Genomic DNA, 26,820 nt, shown 5'->3' on the forward strand with positions numbered 1-26,820 from the left:
GTGTTTTGACCAGCCGGACAACACCTTCAACATGATCATCACCATGAAGTTTCTCGGTGTGTGTCTCATGCTCTGCACCCTCCTGAACCTGAGCCAAGCTGCCCCGGCTAAAGGAAACTCCACCATGGGCAAGGGCATGGGCAAGTGTGAGTACCTGAGGTCTCACAACCCTAACCTCAAGTGTGACCAGTACGGGTATTTCCTCCCGCAACAGTGCTATGGCGACGAGTACTGGTGTGTCGACGCCATGACCGGAATGGAAGTACCCAACACAAGAACACCCCCGGGGACCCCACCTGTTGAATGTGGTGAGTGATGATGTGTGTGTGTTAGTGTGTGTGTGTGTGTGTGTGTGTGTGTGTGTGTGTGTGTGTGCGTGTGTGTGTATTCTTGTATAATATTTTTTTGTCTAAATATAATGCTTAATTTTGCTAGACTGAGTTCTTAAACAGTGGTGGTATTTCCCAGTAATATGTTCTATGTTCTGCAGAGATGGAATACCACTGCCCTGACGGCTGGACTAAGTTCGGTGAACGGTGTTTCATGTTCGTCGACAGCCCAAAGCCTTGGATCGAAGCTGAGGTGAGAACTTATAGGAGGATCAACAATTGTTGTGAAAGAGCAAATTATATGAGTGAATTTGACAGCTGTTAAAACATTAAAGAACAAACTGCAATGTGGGAAAATTACTAAAAAAACACTCACACCAAAGCCAAGCATATAATATTTTAATGTAGATAAAACTAAAGTCATCAAAAAAGTTTGTATAATTGTGTTTGGTCAGTCGTATCTTGGTAATGTGTGACCTATTGATATCATGCTGAATTTAATTGGAAAACCAGTTAATTTCCCTTTGCAATGATGTCCCATTTGTAATTTGCATGCATCAGTTGGTTATATTGTTGGTCCCCAAGTAAAATGTGCAAAATATGCCATTATCTCTGCTCAACAAAACAACCAACTTGCTATCACCAACAAGGAATACAAAAATAAATCTTTGCAATTTGTCACTTTATGGCCTTAATGGCCTACCAACAGTCCAGACCATAACCAAATTGAACAACTGAGTTAAGTGTAAAATAAAATTGTACAACAAAATTGGGGATACCGTAAGTCTACTGCAGCTAAATCCTTCTTTGGGCTACACAACAACTGTGTGTAAAAAACAATATCAACCTAAAATGCTGCAACTAAAGTGAAATCCAATATTTTATTGAGAAAGCTTAACTCTTTTAATGTAGATACACTTAACCCATCAAAAAAAGGTTTGAAAGATTAGGTTTAGACAAACATTTTTCAGTTATATTTGGTGAAAACTCTTTCTTCTGTTGTCATCTACAGGGTTACTGTATGTTTGAAGAGGCCAACCTGGCCTCAATCCATAGTTATGAGGAGCAGCACTTCATCCAGGGTTTGACCAGAGGAGGCGGCAACGACTTCCCCGAAACCTGGATCGGAGGCCAAGATGCCGTTCAGGTATGGAAGTGTTTGCTCTATGGAAAGAGGTTTAGGAGCAATTATTCTATATCCTTGAAATCAGACCTCAGGTTCCTCCGCTAGTTAACTAGAATAAGCTCAGTGACATACTAGTTTACTCCCATGTTTATATATTATTGTGTCCTGTTTAGTTTTGTAGTATTTATTCTTCTTACCCGCCCAGGGACTACACAGGTGGAAAAATAACAATTAGCTAAAACCTGGTACAATGCTCTAAACAAGGTTAATGCTTCTTTTGTACATTGTCGCTGTTAAAATAAAGTTACATTACATTAGTTGGACTGTTTCTGGACTTTACTAGTTAACTAGTGCTGTCATACATTTCTACAAGTTAACTAATAATGCTAATGAGGAAGAGGGAACAGAGGCCTTTGAGCCTTCCTATTGGCTCTTCAGTTTAAAGTTAAATATACAAACCAATCATGACTCAGGATTGTATCATCCCGTATGTTTAATTTGCAGTCAGTCTAGTAGTAGCACATGCTGGAGAACAAAGCCAAATCATAAGTCCTTCTTGGTTTGTTTATTTTATTTTAAACTGGTGAGCCAACTTACAAACTTGAGCTTTCAGTTGTGACTTAAATTAACTATCTAATAGATATAATAATTGCTATATAATTATTGAGCTATTTACTATTATTAATAGGCACATTTATTCTACTAATAAGCCTATTTTTAAAAGTTGATAATTGTCGGCCATACAATAGAATGTTTGTATATATGAATAAAAGTTGGTGTCTTTCTATTCCCAGAGCTCTATTTGGTTGTGGAGTGATGGCACCGGGTTTGTCTTCCATGATTGGTGCATGGAAAACCCAATGAAGAAACCTGGGCACTGTCTGAAAATGAATTATGGATGTAATAAGCCACACACACACACACACACACACACACACACACACACACACACACACAACCATACACCTTACTTTTCAATAGTTCTACACTGCAAAATAAAACATTTTGGGTTTCATAATATGTTGTACTATTATATAAGAATGTCACGGTTTGCACTGATCCTTAAAACGTAAATTTCAAAACTTGGAATTTTCCAAAAAACATAAATCGGTGAAAAAATACCCAACATTAAATTAAAATATATGTATTACTGTGAATTGAATACATTAATTTCAGACATATCTAAAATATAGCTAAAGGGGAAATTAAAACTCAAGTCAAATAGTGATAGGCTCTCTGAGAAAAGTATTTTTGAAAATATTTGTAGAGCCATTCATTGTGAACATAACAACACTACTGTACATTGACTTAGTGAATACTGAAAGCCTTAGTGTTGTCTGTAAACTGAGGTGTTAAATTCAAGTCTTTCTATCTCCTACATTACAGCCGCGTGGAACTGGAACTGCTGTCCCTGCGATGACGCTCTGCCTTTCGTCTGTGCCAAGTGGATGCACTACATGCACATGTGACGACCTACAAGGCCTCACAAGCTGAAACCAACAGTCAGTTATGCTTCCTCTTCAACATCAGTTCCTCCAATTGATTTGTTTCCTTGTTCTGCTTTTGCTATAAATCCAAAATATAAATCTAACCCCAGATATGTTTAGAGTCTGGCGAAGTCCTGTGCTTGATTGATCCATCTAAAATCCCTTTAGGGCCCAAACAAATATTTGGGTCATGTATCTTGACTTTCCTCTTTTTTTAATAGCTAAATACAGTTTCCATGCTGCAGGAATTGCAATTCCAATATCAATGAAATACATAATCGATGAACATGAAAACTGTTTTAAAATCAAAGCAATAAAAAATGCATAATACTGAATGGTGAAAATGTGAAAGTTCATTTCATACAATACGGGCATTTTCATTTTCTACACACGGTTAACAAAAATATTTGAAAAGTTACACACACACACACACACACACACACACACACACACACACACACACACACACACACACACACACACAAATAATGGTACAGAGTCTGTCGGGTAAAAGCGTTCTTGACAATTGAAAAATGGAGTAACCTTGTATAGGCAGCACTTTAAATAAACCAAATGAGAAGAGAATGGGAATTATCAGATATAAGTTAGTAAGTGCGTTTAGGAGAGTCATTCAAGTTTTACCTGGATATGTGAACTGACCAGTTTACAAAACTACAATTTGGGGACAACTTACAATTAACAAATATTATGTGGACACAGAAGTAAAAAAACAAACAAAGTGGGGACATCATACCATTGATATACAATCATTATGGGGACAATGATAAGTTTACAAACCAACAATTTGTGGACGTCACACTGTTGATACGCTCACATTTCAGGAAAAATATCAGTTCACAAACTAACAATGTAGGAACACAGAAGTTCACCAACCTACTTTGTAGGGACATCATACTGTTTACGCACACACATTGTGGGGACAAAACCTGCCAAGATGGAATTTCAAGTTCAATTTCTTGCCCAAAGTTATTTAAACAATTCTCAACGTTTTGGGTAACAGTTCTGTCAAGAAAACAAGTGGTTATGATTATTTGTTTTATGCTAAGAATAACCTGCACACATATTATTCAATCTACAGCAAGTAAATCAATTGGAAAATAGTTTACTGGTACAACTTTTTGTTGAGGCCAATTCATTCATAACACAGCACCATGAGCCCTTTTGGACTCAAACAGACTTCAACATCAGCTCAATCGTCCCAATTTCCCGACTATGACAGACTCGCTGCAACACTCCTGACTGTCAAGTGAATTTTCACAATCAAATCAACGATTGCCTTTATCTTTATAGAGAAAATATAATTGCAGCCTAATAGAAATATATTTATGGTAAACTAATAATATATAAAGTTTGTGATACATAAATTATAATTTTATAAATTTTAATTATATTCAAACAACTTTTCAGGTTATAAATATAGGTAGTAAACATAAGCCTATAGGTATTAGCCCACAAGCCTAAGCATTAGGAATAACTACTTATATTAAACCATGCATTGTATTTATAAATGAATATTTTAATGTAAAACATTCTACTCGACTACAACTATCAGATAAACACAGTGATGTAAAAAGTACAATACAAAATGTAATGGGATAAGTAATTGTATTATATGTTAATGTTAAATAATATATCATTACATTTTGTAGTATTAATCTAATGATAACATAACGAGCAAAAAACAGGCATTTTGGAGCTCCTTTGCAACCATGTGTAATTAAGTCTAAATGTAATGCAGTGTTTTTTATTTGATAAATTACAATTGCATAACATGAATTAATTGCTTCAGGAAGAAATCACAAATAAATATTGTGTATCTTGCATAAAAATCATGATGCAACATCGACTTTCAATTAATAAGGTACCGCGTAAAACTTTGTCTGTGTGTCAGTGAATTTTTTTCTCTTCCCACAAATTTCACAGCACTAATGTTTTCCCTGTGTGTTTGGATAATGATCGAAGCTCAACAAAAGATTTACGGCAAACATTGCAGCCAAATCACTAAAGGAACATTGTGTAAGATTGTTGATGACTGATGCTGACTTACAAGAATCTGAGATAAATGCAGTACTTAAATCATTTACAGTAAAGTTCAATATTTTGGAGAAGTCACTCAGTAACAGAAATATTAAGATTACTTTTAAAACCAGATTTCCTTTCTTAGTTCAATGTTTTGGGACTAAAAGTTACAGAAATATTCTTCTTTTTTGTTGACAAAATCGTCTGGAAAACAATAATCATGAAACAGGAAACTGCTTACACATTTGTTAAACAAATTGTGATTCACCATTGAGCCCCTTCAGTCCTTTTGCCCTTTTGTCCTTTCACCATCACCTCATCGAGCATTGACTCAGGTTGTGCAAACTGTCCAAGCGAGTTATTAACCAGTTTTACTCGGTCAAACAGAGTGGGTGGAGGTTAATGGACTCACACACAGACAGAGGATAAATACCGGGTAATTTCAGACTCCAGGGACAGAAAAGGGGAGCGAAGACACACTGGAAACTGAGATTTTAACAAGAGTAACTTGGATGATGAGGAAGCTACTGTTGCTGTACCTGTGTGCGTACGTGGCCTGGGCGCAGGACGATTATGACGACTATGACTTGGTAAGTGAGATAACTTTAATGGAATTATGGTCAAGATCCTAAACTATAGATGGAAATGCAGGGTGTTTCAGAATGCGAATAAAGTAAATGCAAATACAGTATAAACCACAAAACACAACATTCTGTATATGGCGACTGTGGTGAAGTGTGCAGGGCTGTCGACCCTCAACTACAGGGTCGGTGGTTCGATCCCTCGTCTCCCCGCCACATGTCGAACTGCCCCCGAGCAAGACAGTGCACCCTTAATTGCTCTGGATAGTTAGCCTGCTATCGGTGTATGAATGTGTGTGTGAATGGTAATGTGGGAATGGGAACAGGTCTCCCTTGAAAAAGAGTCTCCGGTCTCAATGGGATTTGCCTGTATAAATAAAAGGTTAAAATGACACTATATTATGTACAAATAGGAAATACATACAAAACTTGTCAAGTAGTAAACTATTTTCTTCTGGCGAGACACTGCAGGTGAATAGAGTATATTTTTGAACTTATACATATCAGGAAACTTTGCCAGTTGATTACTTTTTTTTTATTTCTTTATGTTTGAATAAATATGCAAATTAAGCAATCTCTAACTAATTATGTGTACATTTGCACCTCCTTAAAAACTAAAAACTAAATGTTGGATGAAGCCAGAGTTAAAATCCTCATTCATTTTCACAACATATAAGAGTTCAAAGTGTTTATAGAACTGATTTTGGATACAGCGTTTTTTTTTCATTTTATAAATCAGAAACTACTATGCATAAGTCGTGAACATTTATGTACAGCATGTTCTTGATAACAAAATGTATCATGAATAAGAAAATTAACAACATATGGACTTAAAGATTTTTGATAAAAACATTAAATTGAGACAATGGCCACATAATACATTCCTAATATTTTTTTATTGTCTTCCACAGGACGGCAGGACCTCAACTTCAAAAAATGCGACTGTAAGTAGAATATGCTTATAAAATTGATTTATCTATTCACAATATTTTTAATTTGATATTTTTGTCATGTAGTTCCTTCATAATGTCTTAATTCATGTTGTTTCCTCACAGTCTGTAGATGCTCGTGGCCATCGTCCCGTAACATCCGGGAGAGACAGATACAGCGCCCGCTATGTCCCGCCTCCAATCAGTGGTGGCAACAGGTAATTTAGAAAATCATTTACACAACTGGCCACACAAGGTTTTAGAACGGCCCCATTTTTTCAAGTTTTATTGAAATTACTAACTTGTTTTCCATGCTGACCTCTGGCAGGAGGTTCCGCAGCATTTACAGTAGCACATCCAGTTTTCCCCCTGCCATGAGACTGTTAAAAACACACAGACTACAAAAAAAAACATCTATTGAGTGCAATAGCCCCCCACACCCCCCACCCTCTTAGTATTTAACCTTTTTTCATGCCATCTTTTGATATTCTGCGTTAACAACAAAACAATGTAATGTATGACTTTTCTTTAAAAAAAAATTTGAGAAGATAGATGAACAGATATATTATTTTAATTAAAAAAAAAATCAAAGAACGTGAAGACATTTAACTTTTGAAAAATATCAGAATTCTAAAACATTTAATAAATAAATAAATAAATAAATAAATAAATAAATAAATAAATAAATAAATAAATAAATAAATAAATAAATAAATAAATAAATAAATAAATAAATAAATAAATAAATAAAATGTCTCTTGCTTTTCTTTAAGGTACCGTGGCCGACCGACCTCGACATCAGTCGCAGCTCCAGTGGCTCAGGAGAAGGTGGTGCAGCCGGATGAAGGAGGATGCACACACGCTGCAGAGGAGATGGTACAAACTGATTTAACATGATTTAACTCCTACTGCTTATATATCATGTTACAGTTCTGATGTGATTTGTAAGAGCATAGCATATGTTTTACGACCGTTTCAGGTACTTTCAGGATGCTATAAAAATCAACACATTTGAAATCTGGCATTTATGAAGGTTTTTGAACATTGCACATTCCTTTGGCCAAACTTTTACTTTTTGGTCTTTTCGTTTTTATAGTGAATATGAGGAAAAGTAGCATCCCTTTTATTCCAAGAAAAAGAGTGAAAAAAGCGAAAGAAAATGCATTTTTGTCACTGTAACACTGAAAAGTAACCAACGTTTCCTGTCCACCAGGGTGTGTTGTGTCCCAATGGCTGCGAGCTGAAGACTGCACTGATGAAGCAAGGGAGGAACGTCAGGAATGTAAATTAAACCGTTTTACTATTTTACTAATTACTTTTTGCTTAGTATGATTTCTATGTTTTTCCTTCATATGTTTATAACCAGAAGCCGCTTCTGAGCAATGCTTGTCCCACGAGTATTTGTAGGGATCAACATCAGGCTGGAAATAAGTTTTAACTAATACGTTTTTGTGTTTTTTTTTATCTGCATGCATTGGTGTGCTTTTTGTTGTTATTTATGTATTGAGTCTATTTTTTATACATTGTACTATGGATCTTCATGTGTCCTGAATAAAATCATATATATATATATAACCACTATTATCTGTGAAATGTCTTAAAAAATTTAATACAAACCATATTTTTATGGAGAAAACATTGGAATTGATTTTTCTGCATCCACTTCTTTCAGAGCATTAACCAACTGAAGCCTCAGGTGGATGACTTGTCCCAGTCCTCCAACACAGTCTACAACTACGTCCACACCATTTCCAATTCTCTCAGGGAGAGGCAGTTAGTTATCAACGGTGAGACAAAGACCTTATACAATTTATTTCAATAACTGTATGCATGAAAAATATAATCGTGATAGTGTGAAGCTACATCAACCATTGATTTTTTTTTGCAAATGAAGGGCTTTGTGCTTCATCAAAATACCGCAATGTCGAGTTAAACATTCAAAACTGAAAATAAAAATTCCCTGCTCCATTAATATCGTTTCTTAAAACATGTTAAAGTGTGACAGATTATATATAACTTTCTTTTCATGTGTGTTTGTAATTTGCAAATAAAAATTTAGATTTTTTCATAAATTAATTACATTTTACTGCGTCTTTAATCATCTAATTGTTCACACAACCAGAACTTCATGCTCAGACTTCAACTTTTTAATCTCTTAATTATTCAGCCTATTGTTTTATAAACTACTGTATAACATCTGTTAGGGGAAAAGTATGTAGGCATGTTCATTGCCATCCGCAAATAAAAACACTTGTTGTGTACTGTAATTGTTTTGTACAATAGATTTATTTAATGACTTTTCTCTCAATCCTGTCCATCTCTTCTATTAGACAACAACCATGTGGTCGGTCGCTACACTGATTCAGTCGAGGAGCAACACGCGTACATCAAAGAGATGGTTGACACCACCCTCCCTTCCAATATCAGAGTGCTACAGGTAAATAATAACAACAACAACAACAACAACAACAACAACAACAATAATAATAATAATAATAATAATAATAATAATAATAATAATAATAATAATAATAATATTTTTGTTCATTGGTTTACATCAATAATATTAAAAGGGTTCAGCAGGGTCCAGAATGTAGCATATCCACTTTTTGAAATCCAAATAGAGAAGAGCATTACAAGGCAGCAGATATAAAACAAAAAACAGACATGTAATTAGACAGTTCAACTCTTCAGTGTTAAAATAAGAATCAAATACAATGTAAGAAAAGGCATGAATATGAGAGAAAGGCATTTTATTTTAACATTAACTTGAACACAGCTCAAAGGAATTTAAACTCATGTTAAAGTGGAATAGAATCACCATTAACTAAGTGAATGACCTCCTAATGTGATGTTTAATGTGCCGTGGCTGCAGGGCATCTTGGACAAGGTCAGAATGAAAATCCAGAAGCTTGAGAAGGCCATCACAGCCCAGAGGGATGCGTGCAATGAACCATGCACGAGCAAATGTCCCATACCAGTGGTCTCTGGTGAGTGCAAAGCCCAATTATTCCCAATACATATTGTTCTTTCCAGCGATATATGTGCAATATACATTTACGGTGAAGCATGAGGGAAAAAATTGCGTATTAGAATACAACACACACACACACACGCACACAGCATGTAGCGAGGTTTTTCTGTGTTGACCCATTCTCTGTTGTGATTCAGGTAAGGAGTGTGAGGACATCTACCGTAACGGAGGAAGGGATTCCCAGATGTACCTGATCAAGCCCGATAGCCACCAACCTGCATACAGGGCCTACTGCGACCAGACCACACAGAATGGAGGTGAGAATAAGTAACCCTGCGTTCCACATCGCATACTCTTTCTTTATTCTATTCTACATTCCACATCTGACCATTAAAGGGATCTAGTTAGTATGCAGTATGCAACAATTGGGACATACTTATTTATTTCATCGTAACATTGCGCCGTGATCCTGCTTCTTTCAATATAGATAAATACATGTTAATTTTATTTTAAATGTTTAGTTTGTTGTACGGTAAATACCTTGGTAAAGCCATGACTTAGGTGGAGTTTTAAAAAAAAAATTATGAGAGCTTATTTTTTTGTTTTCCCAGGATGGCTTCTCATCCAAAACAGGATGGATGGCAGCGTCGACTTCGGCCGGCGCTGGGATGAATACAGACGTGGTTTCGGAAACATCGCCTCTGATGTTGGAAAGGGTCACTGTGAAACGGCAGGTAAGACTTTCAAAATATGAAAAAGGGAACGTTGCTTATGGTAAGATGAGTGGAAACATTTTAGTTATGTATCACACGTCGCTTAAGAATGTCCTTTACTCTCGCAGACACTTTATTTACTTCCACAGTGCAATTTGCCGAGAGGTGAATTTACTCCTTTGCTCTTCATATTTTGGTGTCTGCTAAAAAAAACGTTTATTTCAGTGGGGGCAAAATCACTCCCCTCATAGTGATCAATGCTACTTAAACAATTGATGATATATAAAATATCTTAGATGAAAATACTTAATATAAATACTCATTATATGTATCTAAATCATTTTAATGTACCTTTTTCCTTGGTCTGGTGACAGGTGAATACTGGATGGGAAATGACCGCATTAGTCAGGTGACCAAACTGGGCCCCACTGAGCTTCTTATTGAGATGGAGGACTGGAGTGGAGCCAAGGTGAGTCCTCAAGGTTTCTAAGTTTCGCAAATGTATTTATTTAAACAAAAAAAAACAGATACATACAATTGAGGAGAATTTAATTCCAACTCTGAATCACTCAAAATCATTAGGAAACACATTTTGAGAAAGCAAATTTAAACATTTGGTTTTACTAAAAATATTTTTAAAAAGTTTTGAATTAAACTCGAATGGTTTTTGCAATCATTTACAGTTGTTGTTGTTCATTTTGACCCTTTTAACTTTTGGTTTTTGTGTGCAAAGTAAAATAATGTAATCATCCAAAATCAAAGAAGGATGTTTGGAAAAGCAGTGTTAAAAAATCCTTGCTCTGTTTGACAGCACTTGGGAAATACTTAGTAGGGCTAATAATTCTGTCTTCAACTGTAGGTCCACGCCCAGTATCAGCAGTTCACCATCCAGACAGAGTCGACCAACTTCAGGATGGCAGTCGATGTTTACACTGGTACCGCTGGCAACTGCTTCATGGAAGGATCCACAGAACTCTACGGTCAGAACCGCACTATGACCATCCACAACGGCATGATGTTCAGCACCTACGACCGAGACAACGACAACTGGTAGGTTAAGAACACAAAACTATTTTGTGGCTAAGGGTCAGACACTTACTTTAATGGACTAACGCAGTGAAATGAACGCTTAACGTATCATATTTGATACATGAGTTTTTTGGCAGGGAAATTTGTCATTATTTTTAAAAAGTTATGGTAATGATAAAATGTATATTGTTACTATATTTGATTATCAATATTTCCTGAATGATGGTACCTATAATTTATAAATATATACACACAGGGCGAAAGAGATGATTGTCTATGCTGTTTCTTCATACATCTCAATACCTTTCTCTGTCCCCATTTATTTTAACCTTTTCTATAAATATGTCATATTGTTATCATGTACTTGTGCTTTCATACAGAATTTTCTTATAATCTATATAAATATTTTTCATACATGTCAACACCTAAAAGTAAAACATAGCTTAATATCTCCATTTTACCATTCTACCACTAGACAGCTTGCAATTGGTCGACTACTGTTGTGAACAATCTTTTTCTACAAATGTCATGTTGTTATCATGTACTGTTGCTTTCATACAGAATTTCCTATAGTCTATATAAATATTTTTCATGTATCTCAACACCTATCCCTGTCCCAATTTCTCTAAACCAGGACCCCCGGTTTTCATACATCTTGTAATGGGAAATATTGCATATTGTATATCTCCTGACTAAAATGTTAGAATGCTTATTAGTACAATGAGAAATATTGTATTTCTTTGTATATTACTGTCTACATAAATATTTTTCATACATCTCAACACCTATCTCTGTCCCAATTTATCTAAACCAGGACCCCCGGCGATCCCTCCAAACAGTGTTCCAGAGAGGACGGAGGTGGATGGTGGTACAACCGCTGCCACTCAGCCAATCCCAACGGTCGATACTACATGGGCGGCCCGTACACGCGCAACATGGCCAAGCACGGCACAGACGACGGTGTGGTCTGGATGAACTGGAAGGGCAGCTGGTACTCACTCAAGGCCATCAGCATGAAGATCAGGCCTTACTTTGCCCCCAGTAAATAAGTGTCAAACACTCACGCACATATAAAAGACATTCAGGAAACAGCCAAAATAAAAGACAACAGAAGTAAAGTGTTCCAACATAGTGGAAAGGATAAGTGCTACAATCTTTCAATTTGAAAAAAAACCCAATAGATTTCTTTGAGAAAAAAATTCAGAATTCAGAATTTTAAATGTCTCGGACAGTTTTCTTGTCAAGTGACCCATGGAGAATGCTCATGCCAATTGTCACGCTTGTATCATCAACTGAAAGATTCTGACGAAAATAAGCACTTAGCCGCTCCACTAACATGCCAAAACAAAATAGCTTCAACGCTCTTTGTAATGTTCACTTAAAATTCAAGTGTCTCTTTTATTTTTTGCTGTTACCGTAATGTGGATGGACACGCTCATTTACTCACAACTTAGTCACAGAAGAGACAGAAATGGAAACCATATGATTTAACCCATTAATGACTATAATGTATATATATGATTTTCCAATGCACGTTTAGGGAGATGTGATGGGAAATGTAGCTCAATGACCATGAGTTTCAATACATTTCAATGGGGTTGATGGGTATGAAGACGTGTGACTAACAACTAAAAATAATAAGTTAAGAAAAAACAACCTGTAGTAACTTTGACTGAACATTTAAATGCAATTGTTCTTTGCTCAGAGTGCTTTAAGTGCTGTTAAGAAAATCATAAAATTCCACTGTGGACATTAATGGGTTGATGTCAGATAAACATGTACTCAGATAAAGAGGAAAATACTACTGGTTGTGAGTGAATGTCTGTTCCTGTTTTATGTGACGTCTTCAGTGTGCACTACTAGGACGAGTTGATGCCAACTGTCCTCCACTACTCAATAAACACATTGAGAAACATCATTTCTGTCTGGTCTTGTTGTTATGTCTGCACTTCACACAGTTAGAAGACTTTTTTTTTTGCAATCCTGTTATGTGCCTAAAAAACAAGAAACTAAACCCTTTCCCTTCGGGCTTGTTGAAATAAAAACTAAAAATATATTGTGCAAAGAAGCTTAGGGTGGTAGGATGGCCTAGAGGAAAGGTGGCCGAACCAGTAACCATGATGTCTCTGGTTCCTCCCAGTTACTATGAGGTCTGTGGTTCCTCCCAGTAACCATGAGGTCTCTGGTTTGTCCCAGTAACCATGAGGTCTCTGGTTCCTCCTCCCATTAACCACGAGGTTGGCGGTTTGATCCCCGGCACCAGACAGGAGGGTGTTAGTTGTAAAACTAGCAGTGGCTGGTATTACATCTACGGTGCCCACCATCTCTACCATTGTGTCCTTGAGCAAGACAAAAGACTATGGCTGACCCTGCGCTCTGACCCCCTCCGAAGTTTGGCAACTTGAGAGGGGATATTCTTAAAGAAAAATTTCAATGTAACCATTGACTAATAATGTAACTTAACTTAGCATACTTTGGTTAGAAGACAAGCAAGAACCACAGAAGTGCTGATCAATGCAATTAAAATGATCAATTTAAAAGTCATATCGGAGAAAACAAAGATTAAATAATCATTCATAAACTGTGGTATGATATCTATTTGATATAAAACAAAAATTAAATAGGACAATGACGAACAGAGGTAACATAATTGTGAAAACTGTCTTTTATTAAATGTATTAACTTAACAAAATGACGTGCAGCAAGTTAGATAAACACCACATTGACTGTACAGTGAGTTAGAAATTGTTTCCATGCCAAATCATGAAGAAGATGAAATAATGTACCAGAGGAAAACAGGAGTGTGCTTACAAAGAAATGTCTCTTGTTATTTAAAAGAGGGAATAAGCTTTTGCCAACATGCACAAACATTAATTTCAAAAGCCGATTTGTAATATACTGTATACCGTACCAATATTATACACACTTATCTAAGAATGGAGGGTTATATTGTTCAAGGTGTGTTTCAGACATACATATATGATTGACACAAAAATTAAAGGTGATATGTGGTGCAGAAAATAACTACAATTTTACTGTTAAAAAATTCAAGAACAATAAGGACAGAAGATATCAAAATTCACTAATGTATTAGGGAGATTCCATTTGTGTAATACCATCGTACATTGTCATTATTCATACAGTATTGTGCCTTGTTTTCACTGTTTTTCATTTGAATTAATGTCTAATGTTTCTGTTGTAGAGGTCAAATGTTTAATAAAATATGACAAATCCAGATTGCATTTAGCCACAGTAATTGGATAAGTGATACTGCTATTGGTATTTATACAACATGAATTAGTTATAACATAGCAGCATTTTCAAATGATCAACCATCCCCTAATGAACTTATAAAAGCTGTGGATTGAGAGTGTCCATGTCTCTAGACACCTGAAGTAGCTCCTCTAGAACAATATGGTTCTGTCCAATGTCTTCAAATTGGGTCAGCAGTTCCCTCTGGACCGTCGGGATAGTCTTATATTCTGCGGACGGTGCAGGGCCAAAGTCTACAGGCTGCAGCTTGATTTTGGGGATTTCTTGAGGGGATGTAGTGGCCTTCCGTCTCTGGTAGAGAGACCTGTCCATGTGCTCGATGTCAGTTTGAAGCGTTTGATAGCTGGGATGATCAACGCTGAACGGTAACGCTGTCTTGCAGGATCCACGGCAGGCTCGCAGTGTCATGTCAATGTCCACCTAGGGACATAATAATAATAATAATAATAATAATAATAATAATAATAATAATAATAATAATAATAATAATAATAATAATAATAATAATAATAATAATGATGATGATGATGATGATGATGATGATGATGATGATGATGATGATGATGATGATAATAATACAATTTATTTATTGAGCACTTTTTTTTATTCAATTAAGGTTTTAAATCATGTTTGCTTAATAGCTCAAAACTATTAACAGAAGTGTAAAACATTAATTCTTTGTTTAAACTGGAGCTATGGGACCAGTTTCCATGAAAACCACTGGAGGTACTAAGAAGTTGCAGTTTCCAGTTTGAGAAATAGTTGAAATACTTGAAACTAAGGGCCTTTTCAAACCTAAAAATTAACCACAGTTGATGTTTTTTTTAATCCCATTATAAAGATTTGATGGGGTTAGGTTTGGTTTCCCAGTGCAGTTCTAAATAACTTTCCATGGCATACATTACTCTAAAGTTGTACAAAATGTCTCACCTCTGTTCGATACAAGTCCTCTATTTGTTTCTGGACTTTTTGGCGAAGCTCCTTGATTCGCTGTGAAAACCCAGACGATTGTTTCTGTAGCGACACGATCCTCCCGGCCAGTTCTTCAGCGTTTTCCACAAACTTCAGCTCGGACACTGAAGGCGAATGTAGTTGTAATTATTCCGTCTCCATTTTGTCCAAAATACCAACCCCAAACATAGGCAAGGCAAGTGTATTCACAAAGCACAATTCATACACACGACAATACAAAGTGCTTAACAGGGGAATAATACAACTTGAAGATAGACATAAGAAATTGCATTTAAGAGACATAGCCAGACGTACTGTATCTGGTGACTATGCCTCTCCGGTTGTAGTTGTAGATGTGTGTTATTGCCATCATGGACTTCTCTGCCTTGTCTTCGTACATCTTCGCTGTCTTACAAACATTTCTCATTTTTCTCTCCACCTTTCTCTCCATCTGCGAGATCAGACCCTGGAGTCTACAGCCAGAGGGGCATTTAGAAAGCTTTGGAGAAGATCACAGTTGAAGTTAGTTAGTTAGTTAGTTAGTTGGTGAAGCAAGCCTAGGCTATACATGATTTGGTGTGTGGCATTTGTGTATGCTACACACTTGTCTCTATGTAAAAAAAAACAGTAAATAAAATAAAATTAAGGGTTGGTAGGCTACTAGCATTAGCTGAGAATGTGTAGACATATACAGTGATATAATAACTTGGCTTTCTAACCCGTGGAAGAGCAAACTTGTTCTGAAAAGGTTAACAAGCACACTAATACCAGGTTTGCATTAGTGGAAAAGGGGTGACAGAGTGCACACTTGGTCTGGAGACCAGTATCTGCAGTCATTTTGTCAGAAATAAGTTGGTCCCAGCGAAACATGAGCGAACATGATGAAAAATGCTTTTATTTATAATTGAATATGAAGTGCAACTCTATTTGTGTTTGCATATTTCTTACCCAGTCATCATCCGAACACAGACCGAAGTCTGATTTTGCTTGACATTGTCGCCTCCTGTATCTGTGGGTGCGACTGGGGGGCTGTGGACCATGTTCATTCTGCTGCCCCAGCCTTATACACACATCTGACAAACAAGCAAAACAAAACAACAACATGAAAATTAGGTTATTATACAAACACAGTGTTGCAGAGATAACAATGATCTGTTGTTATTTTGCAACAGTGCCACTGGTCTGAGGTTAACACAGGAAAAATACATGTGTTCATGGTCACAGCTTAAGAACGTTGTTTAAAAAAAAACCTACTAATCTATAAATATTCTTTTATTATTAATAATGATACTATTATCAAAATATTTTTTGTTTCATGGCACTTTTCTTATTGTAATTGTACTTCAGTGAAAAACAAGAAAACAGAAAGAAGTTGGATTACCAACTGAGCATAATTGGCTCACAAAACCTGCTGTGCAGACGAAAACACCAACACACATTCTAGTGGGGCAGAAGTGAGAGTTCTGTGACTTTGTACTTTTTTTTTATGAAAATGTTGCATTCACTTACAACAAATGATCACCAGATGCTTTCCTCACTGTAATGTTTCTTTAATTATCCTGTTATTTCAATTCATGGCATATCTCCACTGGACGATTTCAGTTGATGTGAATGAAGCAGCAGGTGTAACAGCCGTAAAAATAAATGTTAATACCCAGATAAGTTATGTGAGCAAATAAAAATAAGTATGTGAAGTGTCAAAGATTAACCTTTTTATTAAGAAAAAAGAGCACAGGATGTGTTTGCCTCAATTGGGCAGTTTTTTTACAAACCTAAAAGCTGCATATGTAAACGAACAAGTTAATTCATATATATATATAACCCTGATAGAGCAACTATCACAAATTACTAAACAAAAAATAATATTATAAAACATGTAGCTTAGACCTTCCAGATAGAGGTGCATTTTGACTATAATGAGACTACACACTGATGGACTTCAGTTGAGTATAAATCACACTGTAGAGATCTCTCCAATGTTTCTTTTAACATCTAATAAGTACCATATAAAACAGGTCTTAAGATCATTCACAAACAATGCTAATCATAATCTTTTGTTGTATTTTAGTAGCTCATTAATTTAAATAATATTTGTTTTCATTTGTATTTAGGGAAAATTAATAACATTTTGTCTTTAAAGGTGCATTATGCAACTTTGGTTGTGTCTGAGAAATGAAAATCTTCAAAGATATGTTCTTACAACTGAATAAACAAACTTTCCTCACAGGAAAATGTGATCCCTGGAACACTGTTTGAAGTTAGAAAGCTTCCTGAAAAGTTCACCATTGTTGTTTACAGCAGCAGGGCCCACAGTTTTTCTTTTAAAACATATTCTAGTCTCATGTTTGGTTCCGGATGCCTCAACATAATAAGGTTTTGATTTGTGATGATACAATTATTCCATACCAAGAATTATTTTTTGGACGAAAATATGTTTTATAAGCTAAACTAACTGCAAGTTCTGCAAATGTAACCAAATCCCCCTCCTCTGAAACTGCATATTGCACCTTTAAGTTCAAACATATACAACATAACAAAATGCATTATCCAGAATTTATTCTTTAGTTTTCGTTGTCTAGAATGAAAAAAGCACAAACCACAGTGGCTGAAGTGAACACTGGATCTTTATTGATTGAGAGTCCAGAGATCAGTCGTTGCTCGGTACATAGTTGAGCAACGCTGTGAAAACAGGTCAAAAACATTTACACAGACTGCTGACGAGAACAGAAGAATCAACACAAAAACCCACGGCAACACACTGACACTTGTTTGCCTTGATTTTGAAATCTCAGAATGATTTACGAGCAGATCAACAGTCTAAAGGTCTGAAACCACCTTTTGATTTTTGGCCTCAAATATTTATCTACAGCTTCAGTTGGGACTTCTCTTTAAAATCTTAACGTCTCATTTGATGCTCTTGTTGCATATTGCGTATATAAATGTATATAAAAGTGTATATTTTTATGTAGCTTGATTGCATTTTCCCCCTGTTTTCCACTTAAAAAGCAACTGGTCTGATGAACATCCTGACAGTTTTCAGGCTGTAAACGGCCGGTTTAAACGTCACCCACACAACTCCATTTTCAATCTCATACGGCGTGTTTTTCTCGGGGTCGTACGTGCCTTTATAATAAATCCCATTCAAGTTAGCTGACTGACAGTTGTTGTACCACCACCCGCCCCCGTACATCTCTGCGCAATTCTCTTCCCACTTGTCATTGTCTTTGTCGAAAGTGCTGAATTTCATCCCGTTATGGGACAAGTAAGAAGCCATATCAGACTTAGGCATCACCAGAGCATCCCCTGCATCCCCGCTGTACCCCGACACATGGAGAGGGTACCCCTCTTCCTCCGAACCCACCCTGATTATGTACTCAGCCCCCGCTACGCCCCCTTCCCAATCCTCCAGCTCAACTTTCATCATGGTCTCACCCTGATTAGTCAACAAATGAAGATTCTGGTTGCCTAGCCAAAACTCCCCCTTGCCCTTTGCGTCGACTGAACCGAACCCATTGCGGTATTGAGCCCAGGTGCGATTGAAGCTGACCGCGCCATTTTCTCTTTGCTGGACTAACAACCACCCGCCCATTAGCCCCTCTTGCTGGCAGTAAACATCCACTACCTCTGTGGAGTCCGAGCCGCCAGGTCTGATCTTAAACAGGCCGTTTGCTTCCCCTTTCAGGTGGTTCTGGCGGGCTTCGAAACAATCTGCGAAGAGAGAGGGGCACACCGCAGACCGCGAGTTAGCTTGGACTGGCTTCGGCTCGTATAGCTGTAATGTGCTGCAGTGATAAAATAACTTGTCACTTTCCCTACTAAATGGCTATCGCTTGCCCACCTCTCCAACCTATTTACGTGAATCAGCTCCAACTTCAGATTAAAGTTTATCATTTATATTCTTACTCAGTTTTTATCTGGTGGCTAATCACATTTATTTCGGTGGATGGGGTTCTGTTTGGAGTATTTGGTACTTTATTCAATGTATTTGTGAAGGAACATGTACAAAACATTGTTCTCACAAGAACTAATTTTGTGGCAAAGGTAATAAGGTAATAAACACAAAAATCAAATCTTGTTCTGAGAGCTAAAATGTACCCTGTTTTTTTATTACAAATCAAAAAAGCAAGGACATTCCTTAAGATGTATCAATAAACAATTACAATTACTGTGTTCACTTCATATTTTTGGTACATAAGGCTAGCTTGCAAGCTAGCTGATGATAAAGCATGCCGTCTAGCTGCGATATCTGGCCCTTGTAGATTTTATTCCACGTCTGATGTTTTGGTACCTTTTCCTACATAATCGGCCTGCCGTTCAACACGGTCGCTGTTCAGACTCCGGGCTTTGAAATCAGGCGTGTCATCCTCTATATCACCTCTCATGAATGCGCCGAGATCTGCTCCGAATGGATCCGAAGACCCACTTTTAAAGTCTCCTAAGAGGCTTCCTTTGGTGCCACTGTGGCTGGTCTTGGTGGTCAAAGAAGAAGATGAAGACGTGTGGCTTATGCTGGGGAAGAAAGCCCCCATTCCGCCCTTGGTGAGGTCCATGGTCTGACACTCGGGCCCACCACTAATGACCTCCTCCACCCTCTCCTCCGGCCCGTCCTTTGTGTGGACTGTGACTCTCCTGGTGCTCTTGGTGCATGATGTGGTGTGGGAGGTCAAGTGGCTTGTGCCGGGAAATGAATCGAACCCGCCACCACCCAACCAATCATCGCCATTACCGGGCCGTCCGGGTTCAGTGAGGGACTTGGAAGGGTTGGAGGAGGAGGATGTGAAGGAGGAGGTAGAGGAGGATGATGTGGACGGAGAATAGGAGGAAGTACCTGGGACCTTGGAGATGGTTGCTGGAGATGAGCTGGAGCCCTCCTGCTCTAGGACCAATCGGACCGTTTTCACCTGAGAAACAAAAAAACAGGGATAAATTAAAAGTGCACTATGCCGTTTCAGGGAATGGGGATGTGTTAACAATTGCAGAGCCTGCAGTTAGTTTAGAGATTTTTATTTTTTTTAAATGTAATTCATACTGTTTTATAATTATATCAACATAAATCAAAAATAATTATTTTGAGGAACCTGAAACCAAACTTAAGACAATAATATGTTTGTAAACAAAACTGCAGACTGCAGTAACGTAAGAATACCAACATCTAACCTTCATTATGTATATTTCATCAGGGAACTCTCACAAGGTAAAAGTCTGAAAGAATATTTTTGGGGCCTTCGCTCACCTCTTCAAATATGTCCTGTTTCACCTGTCCTGCCAGTTTGCCGCCGTCGATGTCCTTGGATTTATAGATAGAATCTGGATTATCGCCCCTTAACGGCCTGCTCTTCATCACATGCAACATTCCAATATTATGCTGACCTGACCGGGAGTCAAGCTGGTTCATCTGCGAAAGGGACAGATAGACAGTGTTAATATACATGACAAAAACTGTCGAAAAGTGTTCGTCAAGGATTATTTTTTTTTTCATGTCCGTGTTCAAAATAGATATTTGATAATAATAACTATGCTGAAATGTGTGTTCTTTTGTCGATGTTGAAACGGGACAAACATATTAGTCGGTTGGTCGGCTGTCGGACATTCAAAATGAAGGATGTTTCTCGCAGAATGTACTTTCTTCCTTTGTTTTGAGTATGTTATTAACTGGATTTTGAGTATTTTGCATGTTTACTTAATTGTGCGCTTGATTTAACATTTAAATTTAAAATTGAACTAAAATATGAAGAAAAAATTACTAAAATGTGACTAAAACTAATACGCATTTTTACATACTATAAACTACTGACAATATTTCTACTGAGCATATTCATTAAGTAATGTAGAGATAAAGATTTAAGAAAAATCCCAGACTTGTCCGGAGCTGTATATAATATTCTAAGTATGCTAAATCTGGTCATGGGTTTTTGAGTTCCTTACCTGTTTTTCCAACGCTACGTAGCTCTCGTGGTCCACCTGGTATGTGGAGTAGCTCGAGCAAGATCCTTTGCAGGAACGGAGCTTAATATCAATATCCACCTGACAGAGGAGACAGAGTTATTACTATTCAGCTAATAGTGGTGTTAGCATGCACTAATTCTGCTGTAAATCTTGACACACACATGGGTAAAGTTGAGGCTAGCTGGTGAGATAGCCTCAATTAGCTAAATTAAACTAAATAAATGCATTGATTTTCCTTCAAACAATGTTTCATTCCCATTGGAGGAAAATAAATAACATTTTCGATTCAGTTTGTTGATCCAAATGACGAAATAACACAGTGGCTATATGCAATAAAGATGCAGAAAAAACCCCAGCTCAAAGTCCTCCAAAGGCTAACTATAGCTCCAGTGAAAATCATACGATATTGTGAATTTAAGCAACATACATTAAATATGTTTTTTATAATCGATGGTCTGAAAATAATGGACTGAAGTTAAAATAAACAAGCAAATGTCGAAATAAGAGATTTTTAAATGTTTCAATAAAACCACTTTTTTTTGGTATTATGTAAGTCACATGGTAACAAAACATCTTGAAACAAAATGAATATTAATTTATTTCAAATGTTTTCCTGTGAAGCAGCAAGCCCCCAAATGAACATCCTTTTTCACTGATTCTGTATTCACTGAACGTAGCCTTTCTAGTGTTGTAATTTAATGAAAGCGTATATGTGCATTATTCCACATACCTCCAGCCTCTGCATTTCGTCCACCTGGTGTCTGACGCGGTCCTTCAGGGAAGCCAGGACCCCGAGCTGTCGGTCGATATTCATCTTCATGTCTGTGATTCTCTGACGCAGATTTGTGGCCAAGTCGTAGTAGTTGTTATCATTCCCTGGTGAAAGAACAGAGGTTGACGTTTAAAAAATTAATCAAAGTGGAGCCTAAATTATCTTCACACTTGTGTTTAAACAAGTCGAAAGTATAAAATGACAAGTGCTATGTAGCAAGTGCTTTGAACACTATGGAACAACGTTATGATTGCAATTTGTTTTGACACATTTGTTAAACCTCAAGGGTACATACAGTGTCGTGTGAAAGTTTGTGAACCCCTTGAGCCTTTTGGAATTGTATTTATTTTAACCATTATTAATTCATTTTTTTCAATACCAGTATTTTTTATATGAAATAATAGATGTTTGTTTATCAATTCAACATTTTTCTTTTCCAGAAATCAATTGTTAAAACAGTTAAAACAAATTATTTGACTAATGTTGTATGTGCAAAAGTTTGTGAACCCTAAGCTGCATTGCTTAAATCGAGCAAGGTAAACACAATCAGGTGGGCCAAATTCATTGATGAAATAGACCAATGTAATGAGAGATCTTTTGGGAAGAAATCTCAGAAGATCTCAGGAATAGACTTGTGATGCTGCACATTTGTCTAGGGACAGCTATAAATTAATTAAAAAAAAGTTTGAGCTCCATCGGTCCACCGTGAGGCAAATCATCTACAAATGGAGAGCTTTACGAGTGACTAAACATCTGCCTAGAAGTGGACTTCCTTCAAAAATATCTTCAAGCGCCACAAGAAAAGTATTTTTTTAGTTAAAAGCCAACCCACACATTACATCTAGTGATTTGCAGACCGCTCTTGCAACATCTGGGACAGATGTGCATGGTTCCACAATAAGAAGAAAACTCAGTCAACATGGCTTTCAAGGGAGGGTTGCTGAAGAAGCCTCTGCTCTCAAAAAATAACAAAACTGCTTGTCACAGCTTTGCCAGAGAGCACCTGGAGATACCTGAAGTCTTATTATGTGGACAAATTAGTCCAAAATTGATCTGTTTGGTCATAACCAAAACCGCCATGTTTGGGCAGAAACTCAACTCTGCCTACCACCAAGAGAACCTTCTCCCAAGTGAAGAATGGTGGTGGCAAATGGTCTGCAAATCTCCAGATGTAATGTGTGGGTTGGCTTTTACCTGAAAAATCCCTTTTCTTGTGGCGCTTGAGTATATTTCTGAAGGAAGTCCACTTCTAGGCAGATCTTAAGTCACTCTTAAAGCTCTCCATTTGTAGATGATTTGCCTCACGGTGGGCCGATGGAGCTCAAACTTTTTTATACGAATGTATAGCTGTCCCCAGACAAATGTGCAGCATCAAAACTCTATTCCTGAGATCCTCTGAGATTTTTTCCCCTTTGAGCATGTCTGACCTGTATGGGTTCAGTTTGGTGGGCCTAAACTGACCTGGTTTTATCTTTGTTTTATCTAGCGGCGCCCAATTTCTTCCCTCAAGATCTCTCATTACATTGTTCTATTTCATCAATCAGTTTGGCCCACCTGATTGTGTTTACCTTGCTCGATTTAAGCAATGCAGCTAAGGGTTCACAAACTTTTGCACATACAACATTTGTCAAATAATTTGTTTTATCTATTTTAACAATTGATTTCTGGAAAAGAAAAATGTTGAATTGATAAACAAACATCTGTTATTTCATATAAAAAATACTGGTATTGAAAAAAATGAATTAATAATGGTTAAAATAAATAAAATTCCAAAAGGCTCAAGGGGTTCACAAACTTTCACACGACACTGTATGATGTGCATCCCTAAATGTACCGCCAACAAAAAAAAAGAAGCAAAATAGAAAGTTAAAAAAGTTTCCTTTCCTAAAAAATTTAAATTGAAGTGTTCCAAATGTAATTAATAATATTCCTACATTGAAACATTAGAAATACATTTGCATAAATGCCTGATGTATGAAATATGAAAATCCTATATGTACGTTTCTTTTAAATAAGTATTTTGTCAAGGGTCCACTGAACACTTCCCTTTCAAATATTTAAAATATAATTTAAATGTTCTGCCCTTTATTCAATATGTTAAAGTTGATCCATCCGCACTTTACAGTAGCACCAACCTTCTTTTTTTTTTTTTTTTTTTATATTTTTACTTTTTTTATGGTATCTTATCTTTATTTACTTTATATTGTAATATTTCTGCCATGTGAATTTTGAGGAACCAAGCCTAAGAATTTCACTCTTGTGTACTGTACAATGAGATGAATTAAAAGTGATTCTGATTCTGATTCTTACCAGCGTCGATTGTAAGCCTTTCCTTCACGGTTTGGAAGGTAAGTTTTGAGACCTGGTCGGTAGAGCGGTGCTTCACTCCATACTGGTCCAGGAGGCTGCGGATGTTCTCAACCTTCTTCTGCAGGCCGTGGTCGTATTGGTCCATCAGACCCTGGATCCTGCAGCCGGACGGACATTTTGGGCCCTGAGGCAAAGACAGACACAAAGACAAGAAGCTTTATACTTGTTCAATGCCTCACGGAGGCATCACAATTATCATCAAATTACATTACAATTTTATTTTATTTATAAAAAAATGTAAGGTTTGTAACCTTGTATTGATAGTTGAAAAGAGAGGGGACAGAGTTGAAATGGAGAGAGGGAGGTGGGGGGGGGATGACAGTAAAGGTCCCCGGGTCGGACTGGATTCCGCGACTACTGCGACAATGACTGAGCCGATATGGTGCGCTCTGTACCCACTACGCCACTCAAATAAAATGTTTTTTGTGGAGATATGTTCTGTTTTGATTTCTTACTTTGCCTGTGATGTGTGTAATATATATATATATATATATATACATATATATATAACATAAAGGAATTAATAATACCATTATTAATAATACTATTAATAAACAATTATACATTAAAAAAGATTTATAATAAGATTCTGAGGGACCTACGAAAAACAATAGAATGAAGAAAGAGTAGATGTAAAAGGCAAATGCTTCAACCTACACCTTTTTCGTATTGAGTTTAAACAATGACACTAGTATATACTATCATATTATATTAAGGATTTTAAACATTGTAACTTTGTCTAATTTAATGATGAATTAATTGTATTATTGTTGTTGTGTTTTAGCTCTGCCTCCTAAGGGGACCTTGGGAGCATTTAAAGGCGCCCTTTAAATAAAATGTATATTTATATTATTATTACTACGAATTTAGATTAAGACGCCTAGATTTCTTGTGTTTGTATTGTGTACTATTCATGTAATGTATGTGATGTTGCGTATTAAAGTGAGCCAAATAAACTAACAATAATCGAATGAGCCGTACCCATTCATCATCGGAGCAGAAAGGCCAGTCTTTGGCGGGAGCGCATTTATCTCCTCTGGTGCCCTGCTCCACTGGTCGTGATCCTCTTGGGCCCAACACAGTGTCGGCGGCCTAGAGAAATAAATAAAAACACAAATTTAATTAAGTATCAGCATGCATGTAACAGTATACAATTCTTAATAAACAAATTATCTTTCTTTTGTGGAAGAGGGATTGACATATCTTTGTTTACTTATAACACAAAAACTACAAAAATTAATGTAATAAGACCAAGGATCAAAAGTACTGTATGAACGTACGTATTCAATTAAATCAACTCCTTTATAAAACAGATACAATGTGCAACAGATTCAAAGATTAGTATACAATAATAGTAGTAATAATACAAATATAAATGTACACATTGTCGGCGAGACAGGTTTAATACAACATACTTGACAGAAATTATAATATTTAAAAAATAAAAATGATTATAATGTGATAAGACCAAGGATGAAAAGTACCGTACATATGTAATACAATAAGCTCCTTTCTAGAACAAATCAACTGTAACAGAGAAAATAAGTACAAAAAATAAATTAAAAACAGTTCCAATATATACAGTAATTTTAATATCACATTTGATGATTTTCAGTCTGTGAATTGTCTATAAGGTTTTTTTTCTCTTTATACTAAACTGCAGATAAAACGTTTAATAAATTGTATTAAGTTGGCTATCACAATGTATGTAATGATGTAAAAAACAATCATTAAAAGTAGAATTACAGAAATACCGTATAGATATGTGTTGAAGGAATTAAATGATATTGTTATCAAAATTTTGTTGTTTCAACACGTGTTTTTGTTTTTAAAAATGTATTTTTTTTAAATATAATATATAATAATATAATATTTTAAAAATTGATAAATAATACAAATTTTAAAATGTCATTGTGATGTGACTTACCAGAGTTGTAGCCACACAAATCAAGCCGAGACAGACAAGTATATTTAGCCGTTCCATCTTTGTTTCTGCCGTCGTTCGTCTGAGTGAAGAAATCTGTTCTAACGTTGATTCTACTGCGGTCGAGTTGATTTAAACCAGCTTCACTCCCACTCGTCACACGTCAGAGTTCAGTGACCTCTGTTGATCAATGAAACACACTCAACACAAACACACACTCTGTTCACTTTCTACAGGACTTACCGACATTTCTGCCTCTAAGCAAACATTGACAAACTGCACAGGCAGTAAGAACACTATGAGACAGAAATGACCAATAAGTGGACAACAAAATAAGGGATTACATTTTTTTATCCCTATGTAGGTAATTTTAAAT

General features: G+C 36.5%; 2 protein-coding genes across 2 annotated transcripts; one reads left to right on the forward strand and one right to left on the reverse strand.

Moving 5' to 3' along the window:
• Positions 1–5,494: 5,494 nt before the first annotated feature.
• On the forward strand, positions 5,495–12,257 carry fgb (fibrinogen beta chain; the record flags this gene model as incomplete). The annotated part of the gene is made up of 13 exons (XM_080051842.1): positions 5,495–5,572; positions 6,475–6,507; positions 6,619–6,710; positions 7,266–7,368; positions 7,706–7,774; positions 8,165–8,279; positions 8,823–8,929; positions 9,368–9,482; positions 9,664–9,783; positions 10,078–10,200; positions 10,554–10,648; positions 11,039–11,229; positions 12,023–12,257. 13 exons carry the CDS (start codon positions 5,495–5,497, stop codon positions 12,255–12,257), a joined length of 1,476 nt encoding a protein of 491 aa, XP_079907968.1.
• Positions 12,258–14,556: 2,299 nt separating this feature from the next.
• On the reverse strand, positions 14,557–26,504 carry LOC307269020 (fibrinogen alpha chain-like; the record flags this gene model as incomplete). The annotated part of the gene is made up of 13 exons (XM_080051843.1): positions 14,557–14,901; positions 15,412–15,557; positions 15,748–15,931; positions 16,381–16,505; positions 16,611–16,614; positions 18,443–19,140; positions 19,721–20,333; positions 20,666–20,827; positions 21,358–21,456; positions 22,109–22,254; positions 24,461–24,644; positions 25,502–25,612; positions 26,448–26,504. The coding sequence occupies 13 exons, from the start codon at positions 26,502–26,504 to the stop codon at positions 14,557–14,559; spliced, it is 2,874 nt and encodes a 957-aa protein (XP_079907969.1).
• Positions 26,505–26,820: the final 316 nt, after the last annotated feature.

This window comes from Ammodytes marinus (genome assembly GCF_949987685.1).
Source record: "Ammodytes marinus genome assembly, chromosome: 23".
In the NCBI taxonomy this organism is placed as follows: Eukaryota; Metazoa; Chordata; class Actinopteri; order Uranoscopiformes; family Ammodytidae; genus Ammodytes; species Ammodytes marinus.